This window comes from Protopterus annectens, chromosome 16.part0 (genome assembly GCF_019279795.1).
Source record: "Protopterus annectens isolate FY-2018-M chromosome 16.part0, PAN1.0, whole genome shotgun sequence".
NCBI classification, from domain to species: domain Eukaryota; kingdom Metazoa; phylum Chordata; order Ceratodontiformes; family Protopteridae; genus Protopterus; species Protopterus annectens.
The window spans coordinates 880,983,101-881,003,991 of record NC_056750.1 but is presented as its reverse complement, the minus strand read 5'-3'; the positions used below and the strand labels follow the sequence as shown (position 1 = coordinate 881,003,991).

The 20,891-nt window shown below is 38.2% G+C and overlaps 1 protein-coding gene across 1 annotated transcript in view; it reads right to left on the bottom strand.

Annotated features, from left to right (window-relative positions):
* Positions 1–954: 954 nt before the first annotated feature.
* LOC122790679 overlaps positions 955–20,891 on the bottom strand; it is an 800,254-nt gene continuing 780,317 nt past the window's right edge. Inside the window, exon 23 of the mRNA XM_044058202.1 lies at positions 955–3,654. Coding sequence (XP_043914137.1) covers positions 1,439–3,654 — 2,216 coding nt within the window. The 3' untranslated portion in view covers positions 955–1,438. The remainder of the gene's footprint in view (positions 3,655–20,891) is intronic.

The window sequence follows — 20,891 nt, the reverse complement described above, 5'->3', positions numbered from 1 at the left end:
CAAATGGGAGACTATGGATTTTGGTCATTGGCAACATTGCTTTAAAGATCTAAAGGTCAAAGATTCTCAATAAATGATTATATAATTTAATCTGAATCCCCAAGATTAGCTATCAATACAAAACCTGAAATTGCAGACTCAAGAATTATGTTTATTTCTATCCTGCTCATACATTTGAAAGAATCCTAAATTAATTCACTTTTTTTATAAAATTATACATAAATCAAAAACTGATAATTTAATTTCAAAACTTTACAAATTTATATAAAATATAAAAGAAACATTAATGTTAAATTTTGTAATCATATTTCACTGGGTCATACCGCCTATCTCACTTCTGAGAATAAATCTCAATAATTATATTCTTGTAAACACACATCTTGGTCTCACTACTGGTGCATATTTACAGGAAATTTTTACATACAGCCTTTTTATCTCCAAATAAAATAGTGAAATTTAATGGAAATAATAACAATCTGTTGTAAATGTTTACAAGAATGCAAAGCTGAATGGCTACATTTTTTTATTCTCCTTCGCTAAACTTCTGCTGGTATAATATAAATGATTTTTAAAAGCTTTATTTTCATATTCTTTCTCTTTGTCTAAGTTCTTAGTTTTATTTAATGTTTGTGATCGTTTTGATTTGAAAAACATTTTTTTTATTATGGACTATCCTTGCAGTTGCAAGGAAATGTATTACCAAAAAATGGAGAACAACCAAATCACCATCTTTCAGTGATTTTGTATTCTTCTTAAAAGAAACAGCCCTCAGAAAGACTAAAATAAAAGAACTTAGGATTCATCCCAAGCCATTTATCAATAATCCACATTTTAAGAGAAATTCAGTATAGTTTATATTACTAATTATACAACTAAACATGTTTTCTCTCTCTCTCACACACACACACACACACACATATATATATATATATATATATATATATACACACACACACACACACACACACACACACACACACACACACACACACACATTTTCAAAGAATTTCTTATTGTCATGTGAAAGCTTCTGTCTAACTGATAAAAGTTTTCTAATGTATGTCTAGGTTGCTTCTTCCATGGAGGCATTTGCCTTGTTTCCCTCCTTTCCTTTGTTTTGCTGTGATTGTATAGTAACATTTTATCTGTTATTAGTTTAGCTAGACAGTAAAATATTCTGTTAATTTCTGATATATTACATAAATCTATTTTATTAGTCCCAAATACTGTGTTCATATGTTTTACCTAACACTTTGATCTTAAACACTTTATTTTATCTCTTTCCTTCATATATGTTAGTGTGCCTGTCAATTTCTATAAAATCAACCAAGTCTTTGGTTAGATCATTCCCTTCTAAACTGACAACCTCCATTTTCATCTATCTTATAGGCCTATCCATTAGTATTAAATCAACCAGTTCTTCCCTTAGATCAGTTTCCTAGATGAGAGAATCATCTTTGCTCTCTGTTTCCTGCACTTCCTCTTGCTGTGCAGTCCTAACTGGACTTTCATATGAGTCCCCTGCAGAAGGTTCCAGAATTTTATTGGGCGTCATATCTTCTATGCAAATGCTTTGTTCTGTTTGTTGCACTACTCCCAGGGGATTCAGTGATTCACCCTGTTGTGATATTGCCTGTTTCAGTGTCTCCATACTAATCCTTTCTCTTCTCAGTTGGTCTAACACCTCTGTTTCTATTTGTTGCTTTTCTGCCTCACTAAATGTTTTTCTTCTCAATACATTCCACATTTGTTTTCTTATTCTTTCCTTTGTAAAATTTACCATGTCTGGATGTCTTTGTCTGTATATATAGTCAAATATCTTTGCAGCTGCAATCGTCATATTGTTTAGTACAATTTTCTTTTCTGCATAAATATTACACCATATCAGATCTCTTTTTTTTTCCAAAGTCCATATTTTTTTTTTATGTATTACACCCCCCATGTGAGTCTTCTGATGATGTACGAGACTTCTCTTTGCTGTGTAACATTTACTACATTCAGGACATGTAAATGTTTTTTCTATGTGAACCTTTTTATGTTCTTGTAATTCTCTCTCATTCATGAAACTCTTACTACATTTGGCACATGTATATGTTTTGTCAGTTATGTGAGTCTTTTGATGATGTTGGAGACCTCTCTTTCCTCTGTAGCATTTACTGCATTCAGGACACTTATATGCTTTTTCTCCCCTGTGAACCTTTTTATGTTCTTGTAATGCCCTCTTTGTTATGAAACCCTTATTACATTCAGCACATTTGTTTGTTTTTTCCCTTAAGTGAGTCTTCTGATGATATAATAGAATATGTCTTTGACTAAAACTCTTAGTGCATTCAGGACATTTGTAAGGTTTTTCCCCTGTGTGAACAATTTGATGGCGTATCAATTGACTGCGTAAGATAAACTGCTTATTGCACTCGGTGCATTTATATGGTTTTAGACCCGTGTGAATGGCTTGGTGGTATATCAGACCCCTACTAAGAGAAAAACATTTATTGCATTCAATACATTTATATGGTTTATCCTCTGTGTGACTGGCCTGGTGGTATTTCATATCCTCTTTCCGTGAAAAACGCCTACTGCATTCAGGACATTTATATGGTTTCTCCTGGGAGTGAACTTGTTGATGTTTGTTGAGGTATTGTTTATGTGTAAAACATTTACCACATTTAGAACATTTATATGGTTTCTCTCCTGTGTGAACTCGTCTGTGGCTGCACAGTGACTGATTATGTGCAAAGCACTTATTACATTCAGCACATTTATACGGTTTCTCCCTTGTGTGAACTCGTTGATGGACTCTGAAGTGTTGTTTATATGCAAAGCACTTATTACACTCAGGACATTTATATGGTTTCTCCCCTGTATGAATTCGTCTATGGTTGCACAGTGACTGTTTATGTGCAAAGCACTTACTACATTCAGTACATTTATATGGTTTCTCCCTTGTGTGAATGATCTGACGAAGCCTCAGGTGACTGCGCCACATAAACTGTTTATTGCATTCATATTTCTTCCCTGTGTGGGATCTCTGATGAGTTATTGCTCTTTCCTGCATTACAAGAGGGGGGTGAAGCTTGTTGGTGTCCATCACACATTGAGTACCTTGCTTTATGTTCTTTGTGGAGTGATGAAAGAGAGGTGTTTCACTTTTCTGCTGTATGTTTTCTGTAGAGTGATGCAAATGGGGTTTTTCCATGTTGCACTCAGAGCTCTGGGTGCAGTTAAATCCTGGGTGAAGCTGTGGTGCAGGAGAGAAATTACATTTCTCAGAGCTCTTCATAGGCTGAACACACCGCTGCAGGTTCTCTGACGAGAGATTTAAAGTGGGAATTCCACTGTCACACACTGGGCTTCTGCTGCAGTTATGTCCTGAATGGTGATGTGGTGTTGGGGTGACATGAAACTTATCAGAGCCCTTCAAAGGGTCAGCGCACTGCTGTCTGTTCTCTGTAGGGTGATGTAACTGGGGTGTTTCAGGACTCTTGTTACAGTTATGTCCTGAGTGGTGCTGTAACACAGGAGTGAGATGATGTATGTTGTAGCCCTTCACAGCCTCAGCAAACTTCTGCAGGTTCTTTGATGCATGATGCGACTGGAATGTCCCAAGTGATGGCTGCTGACTGTAAGTCAAACTACACTCTGGGCTTCTGATACCTAAAAAAAAAGTATTAATATTTTAATCACAGTGATTAAGCATGTTTGTGAAGTTATTTTTGTTCTGCTCTTAATACAGTTAATAAAATAAACAAGGACTGTTCAGTAATGTGGACATGGTACTCAATGGACTACTCAAAGGGGTGCAAAAGCAGTGTAGGAATATCACAAAAATGAAACAACATGATCAATTTAGACAAAAAAAATTGCATCAAAGACAATGTATCCATAAAGTACATTTGTGTAGTTACATATTGTAACTGTACATGTTAGAGGCTGCTCACTGCTGCACTAGAGTTAATTTTGGGGACTTCTTCCAAAGAAGTCTTGACATCTGGCCCAATGAATAGAATTTTCCCCCCTTCCCTACCTAAGTGGGTGCCCTCAAACCAGGATGCCAACACACCTGTGGTTCAAGCAGGATGTCAGTCCACACCAAAACAGGATGCCAACACACCTGTGGTATAAGAAGGATGTCAGTTCACACCATACCAGGATATCAACACACCTGTGGTAGAAGAATGATCTCGTCCACACCAAAGCAGGATGTCAACACACCTATGGGATAAGAAGGATGCAGTCCGCACCAAACCAGGATGTCAGCACACCTGTGGTAAAAGAAGGATCTTGCCCACACCAAACAAGGATGTCAACACACCTGTGGTATAAAAAGGATGCCAGTCCACACCAAACGAGGATGTCAACACACCTGTGGTATAAGAAGGATGCAGTCCATACCAAATCAGGATGTAAACACACCTGTAGTACAAGGATGCCAGTCCACACCAAACCAGGATGTCAACACACCTGTGGTATAAGAAGGATGCCAGTCCACACCAAACCAGGATGCCAACACACCTGTGGTATAAGGATGCCAGTCCAAACCAAATCAGGATGCCAATATACCTGTGGTATAAGAAAGATGCCAGTCTACACCAAACCAGGATGCCAATACACCTGTGGTATAAGAAAGATCCCGTCCACACCAAATCAGGATGCCAACACACCTGTGGTACAAGAAGGATGCCAGTCCACACAAAACCAGGACGCCAACACACCTGTGGTATATGAAGGATGCAGACCAGAACAAACCAGGATGCCAACACACCTGTGGTATATGAAGGATGCAGTCCAGACCAAACTAGGATGCCAACACACCTGTGGTATAAGAAGGATGCAGTCCATACCAAATAAGGATGCCAACACACCTATGGTATAAGGATGTCAGTCAACACCAAACCAGGATGCCAACACACCTGTGGTATAAGGATGCCAGTCCACACCATCTTTACTTATTTCTTTCCCCTGTAATTAGCATTGTTCTGACAGAAGCCAGAGTACTAGCCACCCAGATGTCAAATACTCTCCCAAAACATGGTATCCCAATCAGAAGATTCACAGTGTTGTCTACACATCAATCAAACCAGAGAAGTGGTGCTTCTAAAGTCTGAAGAAAGGAAAGGTGGGGATAAAAGGGTGACTGTATGCCCACATCAATCCTAACATGGTAACAGGCAGGAAACAGAGGGTGGGAAATATTGCACAACTGAACATACGTGGAAATCTACAGTTATGGTAGTTTTTTTACACAGCTGTGCTATTATTCATCATATTGTTCACTGGTGCAATAATGTTAATGTCAGAGAAGATTCCCAAACATTCTGGACCAGATAGTGGTTGGCCATGTAAAGGAAAAGGCTGTAATAGCCCTTTCAAGATGTCAATATATTCCTTGGCTATAGAGGTAATATCCAAGTTGCAGTGCTTAGAAAAGATGTGATCAAATGACCAGGAAACTGCCCCCAAAAAATAAAACTGTGATAGTTGCTGTTGCTCTTGTGGAGTGGGCATTTACATGCTAAGGTACAATTTTACTATGGAAGAAGTAATAAAATGAGATACAATGGGCTACTCATTTTTAAGACAATCGGTTTTGAAGCAGGCTTTTCTTCCAACAGGCTATAATTAAATTATTTATTTTCTATACTTCTTTATTTTCTTCTAGGTAAAATCTCAGCTGCCTATGCACATTCTGGGAATGTGACATCCCTTCCCCCATTTTTTTTATGCATTTTTTTCTCCTTCTTCTATGCTGACCATCATGGCTCCCCTGCTGGTCTCAAGCCCATTCATTCCACAGAGGAGGGGAGGGGCTCCAATATAAGTGAGACAACAACTGAGGAGATTATGTTACACTTTAACTCTTATCCCATTGGTTCTAATGTGGGTATGTGGACCATCTATGTTCCATAATACACACATGTGTAGGAAAGAGCTACCCATCATTAGCTTGAACAGTCCAACCATCCCCCCCACCACAGAATGGCCCCCGTTCAAGACTCACCTCATCCTCTAGCATGACGTCAGTGCTTCCAAAGCTGCTGCCATGACTGAGCACGGTCACCAAACCTCCCCTCCTAGGATAAGCTCACCAGTTCTTCCTTACCTGCTTCATCACACACCTGAGCTGCTAATTAATTTCAGCTTGTTTGGGCAATTGTCAGGGCTTTGATCCTCCGTACAACCTGACCATGCTAAGATTACTTACTTTATGCCTTGTGGGGTAGGACAGAATATTGTGAAGGCAACAGTCTGATTTAGGTTGATGTCAGTCTACTACTTTCAGCAAGAAGGTGAGATTTATGCATAGGTTTACACTGTCCTTGGGGAAAAGGAGCTAAATTTGCTCGCACATAAACATCTGTAGTTCAGATGTTCTCCCTGGGGATGTTCTGGCCACCGAGAAGACAGTCTCTCAGGTCAAGTATGTGCAGGTTGTTTTGCTGCTATCTCAAATAGTGGTAAAATTAAAATTTCCAACACATAGTTTAGGTAGCACTAGAAAGAGTTTCTTCATATGTGGCCTTAGGTGTACTGCAAACACAAGCACCCACAGGTATGGATGTGCACGGACCAAACCAACCAAGGCAATCAATGTAAAAACAAAAAGGTCCAGCACAAATGGGTTGAAAACTCAAATAATTTAATTAGGTAGCTCAAAAAACAGACAGCATACCGGTTTCGACAACAGCCTTCCTCAGTGCTTTAACACAACCAAGAATACCTAACCCTTAAATAAGCAACATCATTAGCATTCACAAATATTATTGGTTGGATAAAACATTATGACAACTCATTCAGGCCAGGTTTAAACACCCCCCCAGCCTGATAATCCAATCTGATTATTTACTGTTTAATATAGTGTGCCAACCAACTTTAGAAAAATTCCGACCCTGGACTCTGTCAGTAACAGTAAATGTAAACATGGCTATTTTATGAACTAAGGTGTGCTTGAACAAAGCATTTGTGTCTCTCCTGTTCCTGATCTCACTGAGGTGTTCAGAGATCTGAAGCCTCAATGTTCTAGACGTTTGACCTACATAAAATGTCGAACTGAAACAGGTAGCCAAATAAACAATCCATTCAGAACTACAATTCCCAAAACACAAAATGTCATAAACCTTGGGAGTATTAGAGCTGGTAAAAGTCTTGGTTTTAAATATGTGGGGACATGCAGAACAATGTCCACAAGGTACACATCCCTTAACCTTGTTCCTAAATATAGTAGATTGTTGAAGTGAAGGCAGAACCTTGTGTTTATAATGACTGAAATGAGACCCCAAAGTGGGTCCCCTGCGAAAAGAAAAAGAACACGTGGAAGAGAGAATTTCATTGAGCTTAACATTGGCTTTTAAGATATCCCAATGCTGGTTAATAACCTGTTTGAAGGTTTGAAAATTTCGGCCAAAAGTTGTTACCAGTCGGATGGGCTGTTGTCCATCTTTGTCGAAATCAGACTGTTTGCATTGTAACAAATTCGATCTAGATTGTTGTCTGGCAAAATCCCTAGCCTGACAAATATTCTCATCCTTGTATCCCCTCTGGATGAAGTGGTTATGCAGATCTTGTTCATAATGGGTACGGGTGTCCTGTGTAGAACAAATGGGACACATTCTCAAAAATTGTGACTTGGGTATATTGCGGATTATGTGCCAGGGCTGGTGACTTCCAGCATGCAGTAGTGTGTTATACTGAGGATATTTGTGAAAAATCTCAGTTTTTAGGGTGTGATCTATATCCATAATAACAGGGACATCTAAAAAGTGATGGAATCTTTGTCGGCACTCAAAGTAAATTGTATGCCCCATTTGTTTTGATTAAGATATTCCACAAATTCCTGTAGAAAAAACATATCACCCCTCCACACCATCCAGCAATCATCCAAGTAGCGTCGCCAAATGTCAATTACCCCAAGAAATAAATTGTGTGAGGCATCATAAATGAGCTGATGTTCAATATAGCCCATGAACAGATCTGCATAAATGGGGGCAAAAGATGCCCCCCATGGCCGTCCCCTTCACTTGCCAAAAACATTTACCAAAAAAGTAAAAAACATTTTTGGTCAACACATGTTCAGTTAAACAAACTAAAAAAGTGTTGAATCCAGGGGGATATATGTTAGCCTGATCCAACCAAAACTGCAAAGCCTCAAGCCCAGCCCAGTGTGGAATATTGGTATATAATGAGGACACATCCAAGGTACACATTAGCCATTTGAGCTCTAATTGTATATTGTCAATAATTTGTAAAATATTTGTAATATCCTGAATCCTAGCATGAACAAGAGGCAACAGAGGCTGTAGATATTTCATCAAAAAGGCAGACAATGGTTCAGTCAATGAACCACAGCCAAAGACAAAGTGTGGAGAGGTGATATGGTTTTTCTACAGGAATTTGTGGAATACCTTAATCAAAACAAATGGGGCATGCAATTGACTTTGAGTGCCGATAAAGATTCCATAATTTTTTTCGATGTCCCTGTTATTAGGGATATAGATCACACCCTAAAAACTGAGGTTTTTCACAAATATCCTCAGTATAACACACTACTGCATACTGGAAGTCACCACCCCCGACACATCATCTGCAATATACCCAAGTCACAATTTTGAGAATGCGTCACATTTGTTCTACACAGGACACCTATGCCCGGTATGAACAAGATCTGCATAACCACTTCATCCAAAGGGGATACAAGGTTGAGAATATTTGTCAGGCTAGGGATTTTGCCAGACAACAATCCAGATAGAATTTGTTACAATACAGTCTGATGTCAACAAAAATTGAAAACAGCCCATCCGACTGGTAACAACTTTTGTCTGAAATTTTCAAACCTTCAAACAGGTTATTAACCAACATTGGGATATCTTAAAAGCCCATGTTAAGCTCAATGAAATTCTCTCTTCCACATGTCCCTTTTCTTTTCACAGGGGACCCATTTTGGGGTCTCATTTTAGTCATTATAAACAGAAGGCTCCACCCTCACTTCAACTATCTACTATATTTGGGAACAAGGTTAAGGGATGTGTACCTTGTGGACATTGTTCCACATGTCCCCACATATTTAAAACCAAGACTTTTACCAGCTCTAATACTCCCAAGGTTTATGACATTTTGTGTTTTGGGAATTGTAGTTCTGAATGGATTGTTTATTTGGCTACCTGTTCCTGTTCGGAGTTTTATGTAGGAAAAATGTCTAGAAAATTGAGGCTTCGGATCTCTGAACACCTCGGTGAGATCAGGAACAGGAGAGACACAAATGCTTTGTTCAAGTGCACCTTAGTTCATAAAACAGCCAGGTTTACATTTACTGTTATTGACAGAGTCCAGGGTTGGAATTTTTCTAAAGGTGGTTGGCACACTATATTAAACAAAGAATCAGATTGGATTATCAGGCTAGGGGGTTTGTTTAAACCTGGCCTGAATGAGTTGTCAAAATGTTTTATCCAACCAATAATATTTGTGAATGCTAATGATGTTGCTTATTTAAGGGTTAGGTATTCTTGGTTGTGTTAAAGCACTGAGGAAGGCTGTTGCTGAAACTGGTATGCTGTCTGTTTTTTGAGCTTACCTAATTAAATTATTTGAGTTTTCAACCCAATTGTGCTGGACCTTTTTGTTTTTTCTTAGGTGTAATGCCCCTTGAAGGAACTTTTTCTACAGCAAGGCATAAATGTGGGTCCCATGGCATGCAGCAGAGATGGAAGATGAATGCACTTTCAATGAAGCTGAAAATAATCCTGCATTTTATGTATCCGAGAAATATGGGTCGCCACAGCGGAACTCCGGTCCGCTAATGATTAGTAGTTGATTTTTACGTGCCGAGTTACTAGCCCTGATGCACAACCTTCAACGAAGGTACACCCATTCATGCATGTCTCCACGCAGAAGACGCTCTAGCTGAGAATCGAACCGGACAGTGTCTTACTGTGAGGCGACAATACCTTTCTATTTTGCTGGGTAGAATATCTTTGTGTTTCTTTTCCTAGCTTCCCTTGTAACAGCAAGCACTTCATTAGTAAATATGACCCCATAGGGGATGAGCAGTAGATCATGCATGCTGTTAGCTTTAAGGTCTTCATGTTGGGTTTATATAAGTGAGCCCTTGTTTTGAGAAAGAGGTCTACAGATTGAGGCAGTGGGACAGGTTCTACCCTTAACTTGCTCTACAGAAGAGAACCAGTGTTACCATGGCAAAAAAAGGTGTTGAGAAACATTTCTGGCTTGGTCTGACGTACTCTGAGAAGAGGAGGGCTGGGAGGAAAGGCATATAGAAACAGACCAACCAATTGACAGAGAAGGCATCTATTACCTAGGGACCTGTACTTGGTATCATTGTGCAGTTTATTATATATATATATTTTTGAAGTATTTGTTTTTGGAAGAAGGAAAACAAGTCCATTTCTAACACATTCCTAATGTGAACCAAGCCCAGAAATATGTTCCTGTTCAGCACACACGCATGAGATTCTGCTTCTGCTCTGCTCAAGTGATCTTTCCCACTCTCCACTGAGGCATTCAGGTAAAAGTTTCTGTACAATCACAGTATGCGAGCTCCATTTTGAATTTTCCCTAATCCTCCATCTTTTTTCTTGCCATAGTTTTAAAAGTCTTAGATTCATAGGTTTATACTAGGCTATCTGCCCTAAGGCATTTATAAGCCTAGCCTATATGAAAAATACTGTGCCCATTAGTTTGTTGTGCCTCTGTCCAGCAGACATCTCCCATCCACAGGTCATGATTTCTCTTGAACAGAGCCAGCGAGGTGCTCTGCCTCACATGGACCGAGATTTTATTCCACAGCATAGGGAGTCTCGTCTAGTGGTTTTGGTGGATTTGGATTTTTGAGGTGGAGCATGTCCATTAATTCGGGTTGGACATGGCCTTGTATGTCAGGCACATGTCACCTCTGAGCAGGGCATGCGACTGAATAGAGCTGGAGTTTCTTCAATCTGGCAGCATATGACAGATTTTGGAGTCCTTTATCCTTTTGGTGAGGAACTTTTGGGGTCTCTCCAATTGCTGCAGATGTCGGGTGAGATACATCCCATGGGGATGGGGCATTCACTGATCATTGGTTAAGTGATGAACTGAGAACAGAAGGGTCACTAGATCTGGATGTGAATGAATTCATGTGATCAGGTAGGCAGGCAAGAAGGTCTCTAACCACTTTCACTTAGCAACGTTAGTGTCAAAAGAAGGCCACTGTCAACCTGGTCCTCCTCCCTCCCACTTCCCTCTGTCTTGTAGTGGATTGCCACCTATATGGTAGCTTAGGGTTACCTTGTTTTTTTCCCGAGTCTGACTATACATTTTTTGGCGTTTAACTTCAGGCCATGGCTCTGGCACCAGCTATCTGTTTCTGTGAGTCCCTTCTGAAGGATATCCGTGTCCGATGCACTTTCCACTATGGCCAGTTTGCAGTCAACTTTGTCAGCCAAAGTCCTCCCATGTTGGCCTGTACTTCTGAGAAGTAGATGGCCTGTGGGACACCACTTGTGACTTGGAGTCTGACACTCTAACCCTGTGGGTTCTGCCCTTAAGCCAGTTTGCAACCCATCTTGTGACATATGGGTTTACATTTAAGTTTTTCTACAATACAAGGTCAAGGTAGGCTGTATGGACTGCCTTTCCTCATCAATGGCCTTGGTGACTGTTCCAAGTTCAAAAGGCATGATCTTCCCTTGACAAAGCCAAACTGGGTCGGGTCCAATGTCTGCAAGTCCCCTATATCTTTGTTTATGAGCTCCATTATGATCCTCTCCATAGCTTTGCAGACTAGACTTGGCACTGCCTTTGTGGAGTGGAACCACAGTTGCCGTACGCCACTCCTTGGGCACATATCCTGTGGTAAGGCTGAGATTAAACAGCTGCCTTATGTGCGGGTTTAATTCCTCTTCTGTGTCTTCTTTGTCTCTTGCTTCTGTCCCTTATGGCAAACAGGTTTCCAAAGTCCCGCCCTCCCCACTTTCATGGCTATTGTCTATTTTGTAACCTATTTAAGTACTTTCACACGCATGGTTTTCCATATGTGCATAACACGAAATGCCCACTCAGCAAATCAGTACTGCACTTGAGTAAGCCTCCCTTACTATAAATTATATTCTGCTCATTTTCCCAGTGATTCCATCTGCTTGGCACCCCAGCCACACTCTGAGGGGGTCCTGAGTTAATCCTGCTCCATCCTTGTCAGATAAGGGAGTTATTGTACTGTTTTGTACTTCAATTAATCAATTAGAGTGCTGCTGCTTTATTCTGGCATTATTTGTTGAGTTTGCTTTTAAAACATTCTAAAGGTCCCCAATACTTTAACTTATATTGTCAAGGTAGTTTAAGATGTTTTGTTTTAGTATTATCCTCTTAAGCAATCTTTCTTGGTGTTGTACATCAAGAGATTTGGGAGTGCCCTGTACAGACACAAATGACCTGAAAGTAAATTTTGTCTATAAAACTTCCCATAGAAATTAAACCAGTAATCTAGTGTGGCTAAAATAAAGCTATTATGTTTATTTGTCTCCTACAGGATCTATGCCTGGTATACAGGACACTGTCAGATCCCACTCTGATGGACCGCCTACATATCCACAAAACAAACAGCACCATAACTACCTGCTCTAAAGACTTAAACCTTGCCTGTGATATAAATAGGATCTTCTGGAGAGATAGGTATGTATCCCAGAGACTAACTAGTCTATGGAATAGACTCCCCATCCACGTGAAGCAGAGTTCCTCCCTAACCCAATTCAAGTGCAACTTGGACAACTGGATGGGAAACTGGAAATTTATCCCTGGTTTGACACATATGTCTCTAATGCACAGAGGTAACCTGTAAATGGTTCATCTCCCAGGCCCATGTACACTTAGCAAGGGTATCAGAACTTGTCATAGATTTGGGATGCATGGCTAGACTTAAAAAGTCCCTTGTGGTCGTTAGCCTAGTAAACACCTATGAATCTATTGTGTGGAGGCAAGCTTAGAGCAGTTAGTTTGCACATTAAACAGCACTAATTTGCAGTCTTAGCATAATCTAACCTAGTGTTGTGCCAAACCCCAGAGAGGGAGACCTCTGTATAACCCAGTCCATGACCTACAGTAGCCCATCCAAACACAGGTCCAGACAACATGGCTATGCAATTCCCAAATGTCTCAGTAGCCTGCTTGGTAGCTATGAGCATCCTGAGACAATGTAGCAATTGTCTCATGTTCACAGACAACCATTTAATCCTGAAAAAGACAAACACATTACGTGAGAGATGCACATAAACAATTTCACTACAGGTAAAAATCTTGCATACAGACAAGGTTGTCAAGAACATGTACACAAACATTACATCCACCACACACACACAGACCAACCTATGCCAAGGGAGTAAAAAGCAATTTCCCCAAACTTCAAAGACCTCCTAGGCCTATAAACAGTAACATCTATCATCAGCAATCTCTAAAGCACTTACCAAAAGCGACACTGAACACCACAGATATGCCTACATCCAGTGGAGACCCAAAAGCAAAGCCTATAGGCAAGCTAACTCATTATCAAGGACTCTTGTCATACGGACTCCATTGTATGAGACAAAGATGCCCCAGTTAAAAAAACTGAACCAGGAGAAGATAATGGTTAATTGCTTATTTGCAGCCAGGAGCCACCAAGTTACACAAGTAGTCAAAGTCCCTACACTGCAGGTACTAGCATGATTATATCATAGGCCATATGGACATTAACAACTGGAGACATACTGCCCTGAACTATATGAAGAAAGATGTTGATTCCACTAAGAAAATAATTTTATGTTGCTTAACTTATAAGTAGGGACATGGCATCCAGGTCCATGAAAGTCATAGTGCCACTTTATTTGGCCCTTATCAGACCCATACTGAGTATAATGCCCCCTTAAACATGTATCTGACCAAACATATGCAACAGTTGGAACACCCACAAAGGTTTCTTACCAGAAGAATCCAGGGTATAAACACAAATGTCCTGTATGGTTTGCCTTAAGGCCCTATCTCTGTACTCTTTCTCCTTCAGGTTATTGAGAATCAAGTAAGCCTGGCATACAAGACATCCTCAGATCCAGTTATGATGGACCTTTTGCACATCAACAAAACAAAAAGCTTTAGAACCACTAGATCCAAGGATTTCAGTTTTGCTTGCAACATAAATAAGACATGTTGGAGAGATAGATATGTGTCTCAGAGGATCCCCATACATGTGAAGCAGAGGCCATCCCTAACCCTATTTAAGAGTAACCTTAACCAATGGATGGGAAATCAAAAATTCACCCTGGGTCTGCCCCCCCATGTCTTTGATAGACAGAGGCAGAAAGTAATTCCATGATAACTTACCCCCCTACATAACCTCTGGAAACTTCCTAACACACCCCCTCCTAATAAATGCTGATTATACATAGGGACACAACTGGGTTAGATTGCACGGTTAGACTTATAAAGGCACTGGTGGTCATTAGCCCAGTATTTAACTATGAACTTATAATGGGGTGGTGATATTCTGCTGCACACAGACTTAGGAAAACATAGACAGATTATGTATTTACATGATGATCAAAGACCTGGTTTAAACACATCAATTAATAAACCGGTTCTGAAACAAAGACAAGAAAGATTAAAATGAAATGAAACATACTGTATAGGTTGTTTTTGAAGTGTTTAAACATGATTTTTTAATATATACATGTTTGTAAAAATGTTTTAATTTATGGCTGCATTTTGACTTAAGTCATGTGATACAGACTGAAGAATGTATTTAAATAGATTCATAGATTGTTACTAGGCTGATGACCCAGGGCCTCTCTAACTCTAGCCAAGTTTTCCTGAAAGAATAATGATGTCCTGTATCTAAATAGGGAATTGAGGGCCAAGAACTTATAAGCTACCACTGTCCATAAGGGACATGGATGCAAGGCCCAGTGTGAATTTCGTATTCCCCATTGACTGGTCTAGGTTGCACTTAAACTGGGTAATAGATGAACTCAGCTTCACATGGATGGGAAGCCTGTTCCACAGGAGGGTCAGTCTCTGGGATACATATTTGTCTCTCTAGTATGTTCTGTTTAAGTCACAGACAAAATTCTGGTTCCTAAACATTGCATTTCTGGTACTGTTTGACTTATGAATATGTAGGAGGTTCATAAGTGTTTGGTTTGTGGATAACTTGTAAGCCAAGCAGAGATCACTCCTCAGCAATCTATAGGAGACTGAGCAAAGGGAAAGGGCTTTAAGGTGCTCTGCATTCGGCAGATTTGGGATGCCTCATATACGTATATATATATATATATATATATATATATATATATATATATATATTTTTTTTTTTTTTTGCAAGGAGCCTCTGAGGTTGCTCTAGCTGCTCCATATGTCTGCTAAGGTGAATACGAAAGGGAGCATTGTACTCTGTGCTGCTTAATGACTGTGGAGTACAGTGGAATAATGACCTCTTTGGACACAGATGCCATGCTCTTGCTTATAAATTGTGCAACATAAAAGGATTTCTTTACCACTGTGACCATGTGGTGTATAAAGGTAAGGTTACTGTCTATGCGCATACCCATATCCTTGACAACTGGGTTGACTGCTGGGGTGTATTATTAACATGGTAATTAGCTGGGATGATTTACTTCCCAAAATATACAATTAGATTTTTCCTTGCATTCAGTTTAAGACCATGGTGTTGACACCATTTGTTAGTCAGAGATGGACCTTCTTGAAACATACTAATGTCTGCAGGGGAGTTGATACACCAATGCTTTCAAACAAACTTTAATCTTCAGCATTTGCTTCCATTTCAGAGAAATATATGCCAAAAAAGAATGAGCCCAGTACAAAGCCTGGGGGGGGGGTGGATTCCGCTAGTGACTGGCCTCTTGGTGGAGGTGGCCTCACCTGTTTTGACCTCCTGAGTCCTATCAGTGAGGCAGATGGCTATCCAGTGGGTGATAAAAGGGTTTATACTGAAATTAATGAGCTTGTCTATATAATGTCTAAGCTGGGTATTCTATCATAAGAAATAAAACTTAATAAAAACAATTAGTAAGCACTTTCACACCACAGGTGCTTCTTCAGACCATAAATAAACTCTATAAAATAATCAAATATATACTAATAGCAGTTAAGTTAATAATTACGTGCATGTGATTTCAATATAGGGTTTGAAGGAACAGTCTCATTTAAACCAGTCCCTATCAGCTTGCAACTGTAAAATCCACTTAGTTTCTACATAATATTTTCATGATCCCCACCTCTAAGGTTAAAATTCAGTATTTCTAAGACCAAACCCTTAAAATGTTGTGCATTTCCATGACTTTCCACATGTTTAGCTAGGTCATGTGTTGTTTTAACTTTACTAATATCATAAATATGTTCCAATATTTGTTCTTTTAATGTACGGTTAGTTTTCCCTATGCAACAAGAGAGGCATACAGAGCACTATGCTAAATAAATTAAATCTCTACTTTTATGGTCAGCATACAATCTAAATTCAATTTTCTGTTTAGAATTAGGATGTATAAAACGCATGGTGGAACAAATATATTTATATCCACTGCATGAATTACATGGAAAAGTACCATGATGGTCAGTGAATCTATTTTCTTTCTTGTTAACATTTCTATAACATAACTGTCTCTTAATAGATTTACTATTGTTAAAGAAAAATAAAGGTTGTTCCCCTACAATTCTCTTAAATATTATAATCAGCCATCAAAATTGGCCAATTTTACTTGATAATGTCACACATTATATTCACATCACTAAAATATGTCAAGGTGAATCTAGGTTTCGCATAACCTGAAGCAGTGTTACAAATGTGATTATTTATGCTATTCTCTGTTGTTGTTTGTCTTTCGGGTTTTTCCCGGCAAAGGGTCGCCACAGCGGAACTCCGGTCCACTAATGACTGGCAGTAGATTTTTACAAAACGCCAAGGTGCCAGCTCGATGCCCAACCTTCAACGAAGGCATGCCCATTTATACTATTCTGTATATTAGATAAAAACAGTTTGGCGACATTATCTCTACGTATCCAAACTTAAGTGATAGCACTACTTCATCACAGGAATAGCCTTTATCCCAAAAAAAAAATCCACATCTCTTTAAAAGCTTCTGCTAAGACAACATCATTATTATTCAGTCTAGTAGTTCTAATTAGCTGGCCTTTCAGCACATTTCTATAAGTATGTTTTGGATGCATACTATACTTATGCAGAAAATTATTCTTCTTACAAGATTTTATATAAAGTAGTTGATATATCGCTACCATTACTTAAAGAGACAGAGAATAATGAGCTGTGAATTTCAGAAATGAGGTAGTATTATGTAGATAGTTAATAAAGTCATTTAAACCTTTAACTGATCCTGTCCAAATAAAGAATACATTATCTACAAAATGTCTGTAATATTTGATGTAATGCTCAAAGTCATTGTTATATAAAACTTAATCTAGCTCTCATTGTGCTAGAACCACATTCACACAACTATGAGCACATGCAGTGCCCACAGCAACACCCACTTTTTGTAGATATTTCTCATCAAACACAAATATATTATTCTCTAAAATTAGCTCAAAGTATGCAGATCAAATTAACTCTACCTATTATAAACAAAATATGTTGTGACAGAAACAATCTAACATATTCAACACCTATATCATTAGGTATGACAGTAAATAACGAATTTACATCTGGTGTAACTAACACAAATTCATCATGATTCTGATATGTTTCACAACATTTTTATAAATCTGAAACACATTGTTTAGGGCCCTTTACTACTTTAGGCACTGTATTTAAAATAGTTTGCAGTAATTCATGATTAACATATGAATCTGTTGTTGTCTTATGAATTATATGTTTTTTTCCAAGTTGTACATCCTCTTGTGCCCATTCTATATGGACTTCCTAAGATACAAAAAAAATTAACGCATACCTCCTATGTGCCCTATTGTTTCTGGCCATGGTTGGCTAACAGAACCTTTGTCTATTTATGTTGAAAAATTATCATGACCCATTTTAAATACAAAACCAACAGTATTGAAGGACACTAAGCAATTTGTTTCAGATTTATATAAATGGCATGAAACATATCAGAATGAGGATGACTTTTTGTTAGTTACTCTAGATGTAAATTTATTATTTATTGTCATACCTAATGATGTAGGTATCGAATATATTAGATTGTTTCTATCACAAGACAGTTCATTTACAACAGGTAAAATTAATTTGATCTTGCACACATTAAAAGCTAATTTTAGAAAATAATATATATGTGTTTGATGAGAAATGTTATCTACAAAAAGTGGGCATTGCTGTGGGCAATGTATGTGCTAACAGTTGTGGAAATATGGTTCTAGCTCAATGAGAGCTAGATTTAGTTTTATATAACAATGAGTTTGAGCATTACATCAAACATTACAGACAATTTGTAGATGATATATTCATTATTTGGAGAGATTTAAATTACTTTATTAGTTATCTACATAATACTACCTAATTTCTGAAATTTACAACTCATTATTCTAATGCTTGCATTGAATTTCTTCTTTTAAAGTTTTTTATTCAGTTTTTAACAACAATCACAATATATCAAAACAAACATTATTAAAACATAATAAGTAGAAGCTATTTACAATTTTCCATATCAAGGCTTTTGTTAAAATTTAATACAAACATCATTTGTATTTTTCTAGTAAATGACTCAACCTTTTCCATGCAACATATTGATGCATGATATTAGGTGTTCTCATCTTAATGATTAATAATTCTTTTTTGCATACACATTTTGCTAAATTTAAAAATTCAGAAAATAATATAATATTATTACATTTCCAATTTAAAGTAATAGACTTCCTTCAATCGCTACAATTGACCATAAAAGTGACATTTGTGTTCATAGAAAAACTTCTGGAACTGCAGCATTAAGCGATATTATTGAATTTGTTATTATACATTTATCTGACCACAATGCTTACAATTTTTTTAATTCTTTCCAAAATGGAGATATTACTTTACATTCCAGCGTCATATTAACCAGTATGCTTCTATATTCTCACTACATCTCCAGCAATTAACATTTGATATTTTATTAATTATTGCAACTTTTTGAGTAATTATAAAAGATCTATGCAAATATTTCCAATTAAATAACTTCCAGTACAGTGAAGAAAATGTTTGTTTATACATATAAGTAATGTCAGTAAACTCTTCATTATTAATTATTGTAGAGTAATCCCAAAATTCTACTTCAACAAAGGAACAATCCATTCTTAACATCCTATATGTTTTTGATAAACATGACTTATCTTTACTTATATTACAACTGATATTAAATAAACATTCTAATAATGTTGGGATCTTCTTTACAAGAGAGCTTAAAGACACTTTTTATTTTTTCATTTACAAAATCTCTACAGTTTTTCAGACTTAACCAGTTATTCTGTTTTAAATTACATGTCTAATAAATATTCTGCTAAATATGTTTTATTGCCATTTATGAACTATTACCAAAGTACAAACCTACTATCTTTAAAATTAAGCAATTATTAAAGTTTTATTTGTTTTATGCTGCTGTGTTGGTTGGTTATTCTGTTTTGATCATATGGATTATTTGCTTGTCTGACCATCCTCTGTCCCTTGTAGTTACTTGATCTTTGATTATTTATTCTATCAAAAGCATTGGTGAGGTTGAGTTAAGCTGTGTGCACAGTCTTGCCATCTTCCAATGTTTTGGTTACCCTCTCAAAAAAGTCCCCCTGATTTAATAGGCATGACCTTCCTTTACAAAGCCAACTGTGAAAGGTCTAGTGTTTGCAGGTTACCTGTGTCCTCATTTATCATGCCCACAATGATTCTTTCCATGGTCTTATATATGTAGCTAGCAAGACTTATGAGCCTGTAGTTACCCGGTTCAGTGGTTGGACTTCCTTTGTACAGGGAATGACCATAGCCATCTTCCATTCCTTAGGCACAAAACCTGACTGAAGGCTCCAGCTGAAAAGTGATTCAAGTAGACCAGAAAGGTCAATGTTTCATGCTAATTATTAAACATCCCAGGATGTTATCAGGGCTCATTGATGCAGTGTTTTTGGCCTTGGAAAATGCATTGATAACTTGTTCCCTACTAATTGTTGGGGGGATTGTGGTATGTGGCATTTCCTTTGGACTAACAGTGCAAAACTGTTAATGTAATGATGCTATTCAATGCATCAAGAAAGGAATATGCCTGAAAGTTCTATGAATTGTATTTGTAGTCCTTATTAAATATAAACATTGTAGTGGGATGAATCTATTGTTTTGTGTTCTTCATCTGTTTACTTTTGAGCTCCAATGTAGTAGCTCTGCTTTCAGTTTTTTCATGGAATCTATATCAAGCATCTGGGAATAAGGGACTGGCTTGAATGGGACAATTCTGACTGAGGTTCACCTACTGTATGGACCGTAAAAACTCCCTTTTTATGCAAGGCAATAAGAGAATGTGGCACTGAATGTAGTGGGCATATCAGTGTTATCTGGCCTCCCCACACTATGTCTGAGGAGTCTGTAGCAAGCATTTGGATATCAGGGACTATCTTGAATGGGATCCCTGATTGTTGTTCACTGTATGATCTACCTTTTGATGCAAACTAAAAGAGGGATGTGTCACTGCAGGGAGTGGGCATGTGGCTGCCATCTGCCCCCTCCCCTAGCTATGGCTTAGGAGTCTCTGACAAGTATATGTGTAAGAAGGACGGGCTTCAATAAGCCACCCCAACTGATGTTTGACATATATTCACTGTCAGAGCTACCTTTTGATGCAAGACAATACAGGGATGCAACCCTACAGGGAGTGGGCATGCAGGTGCCATCTGGCCTGTATTTACCACTGCTACCTTTTGATATGAGGTCTTTT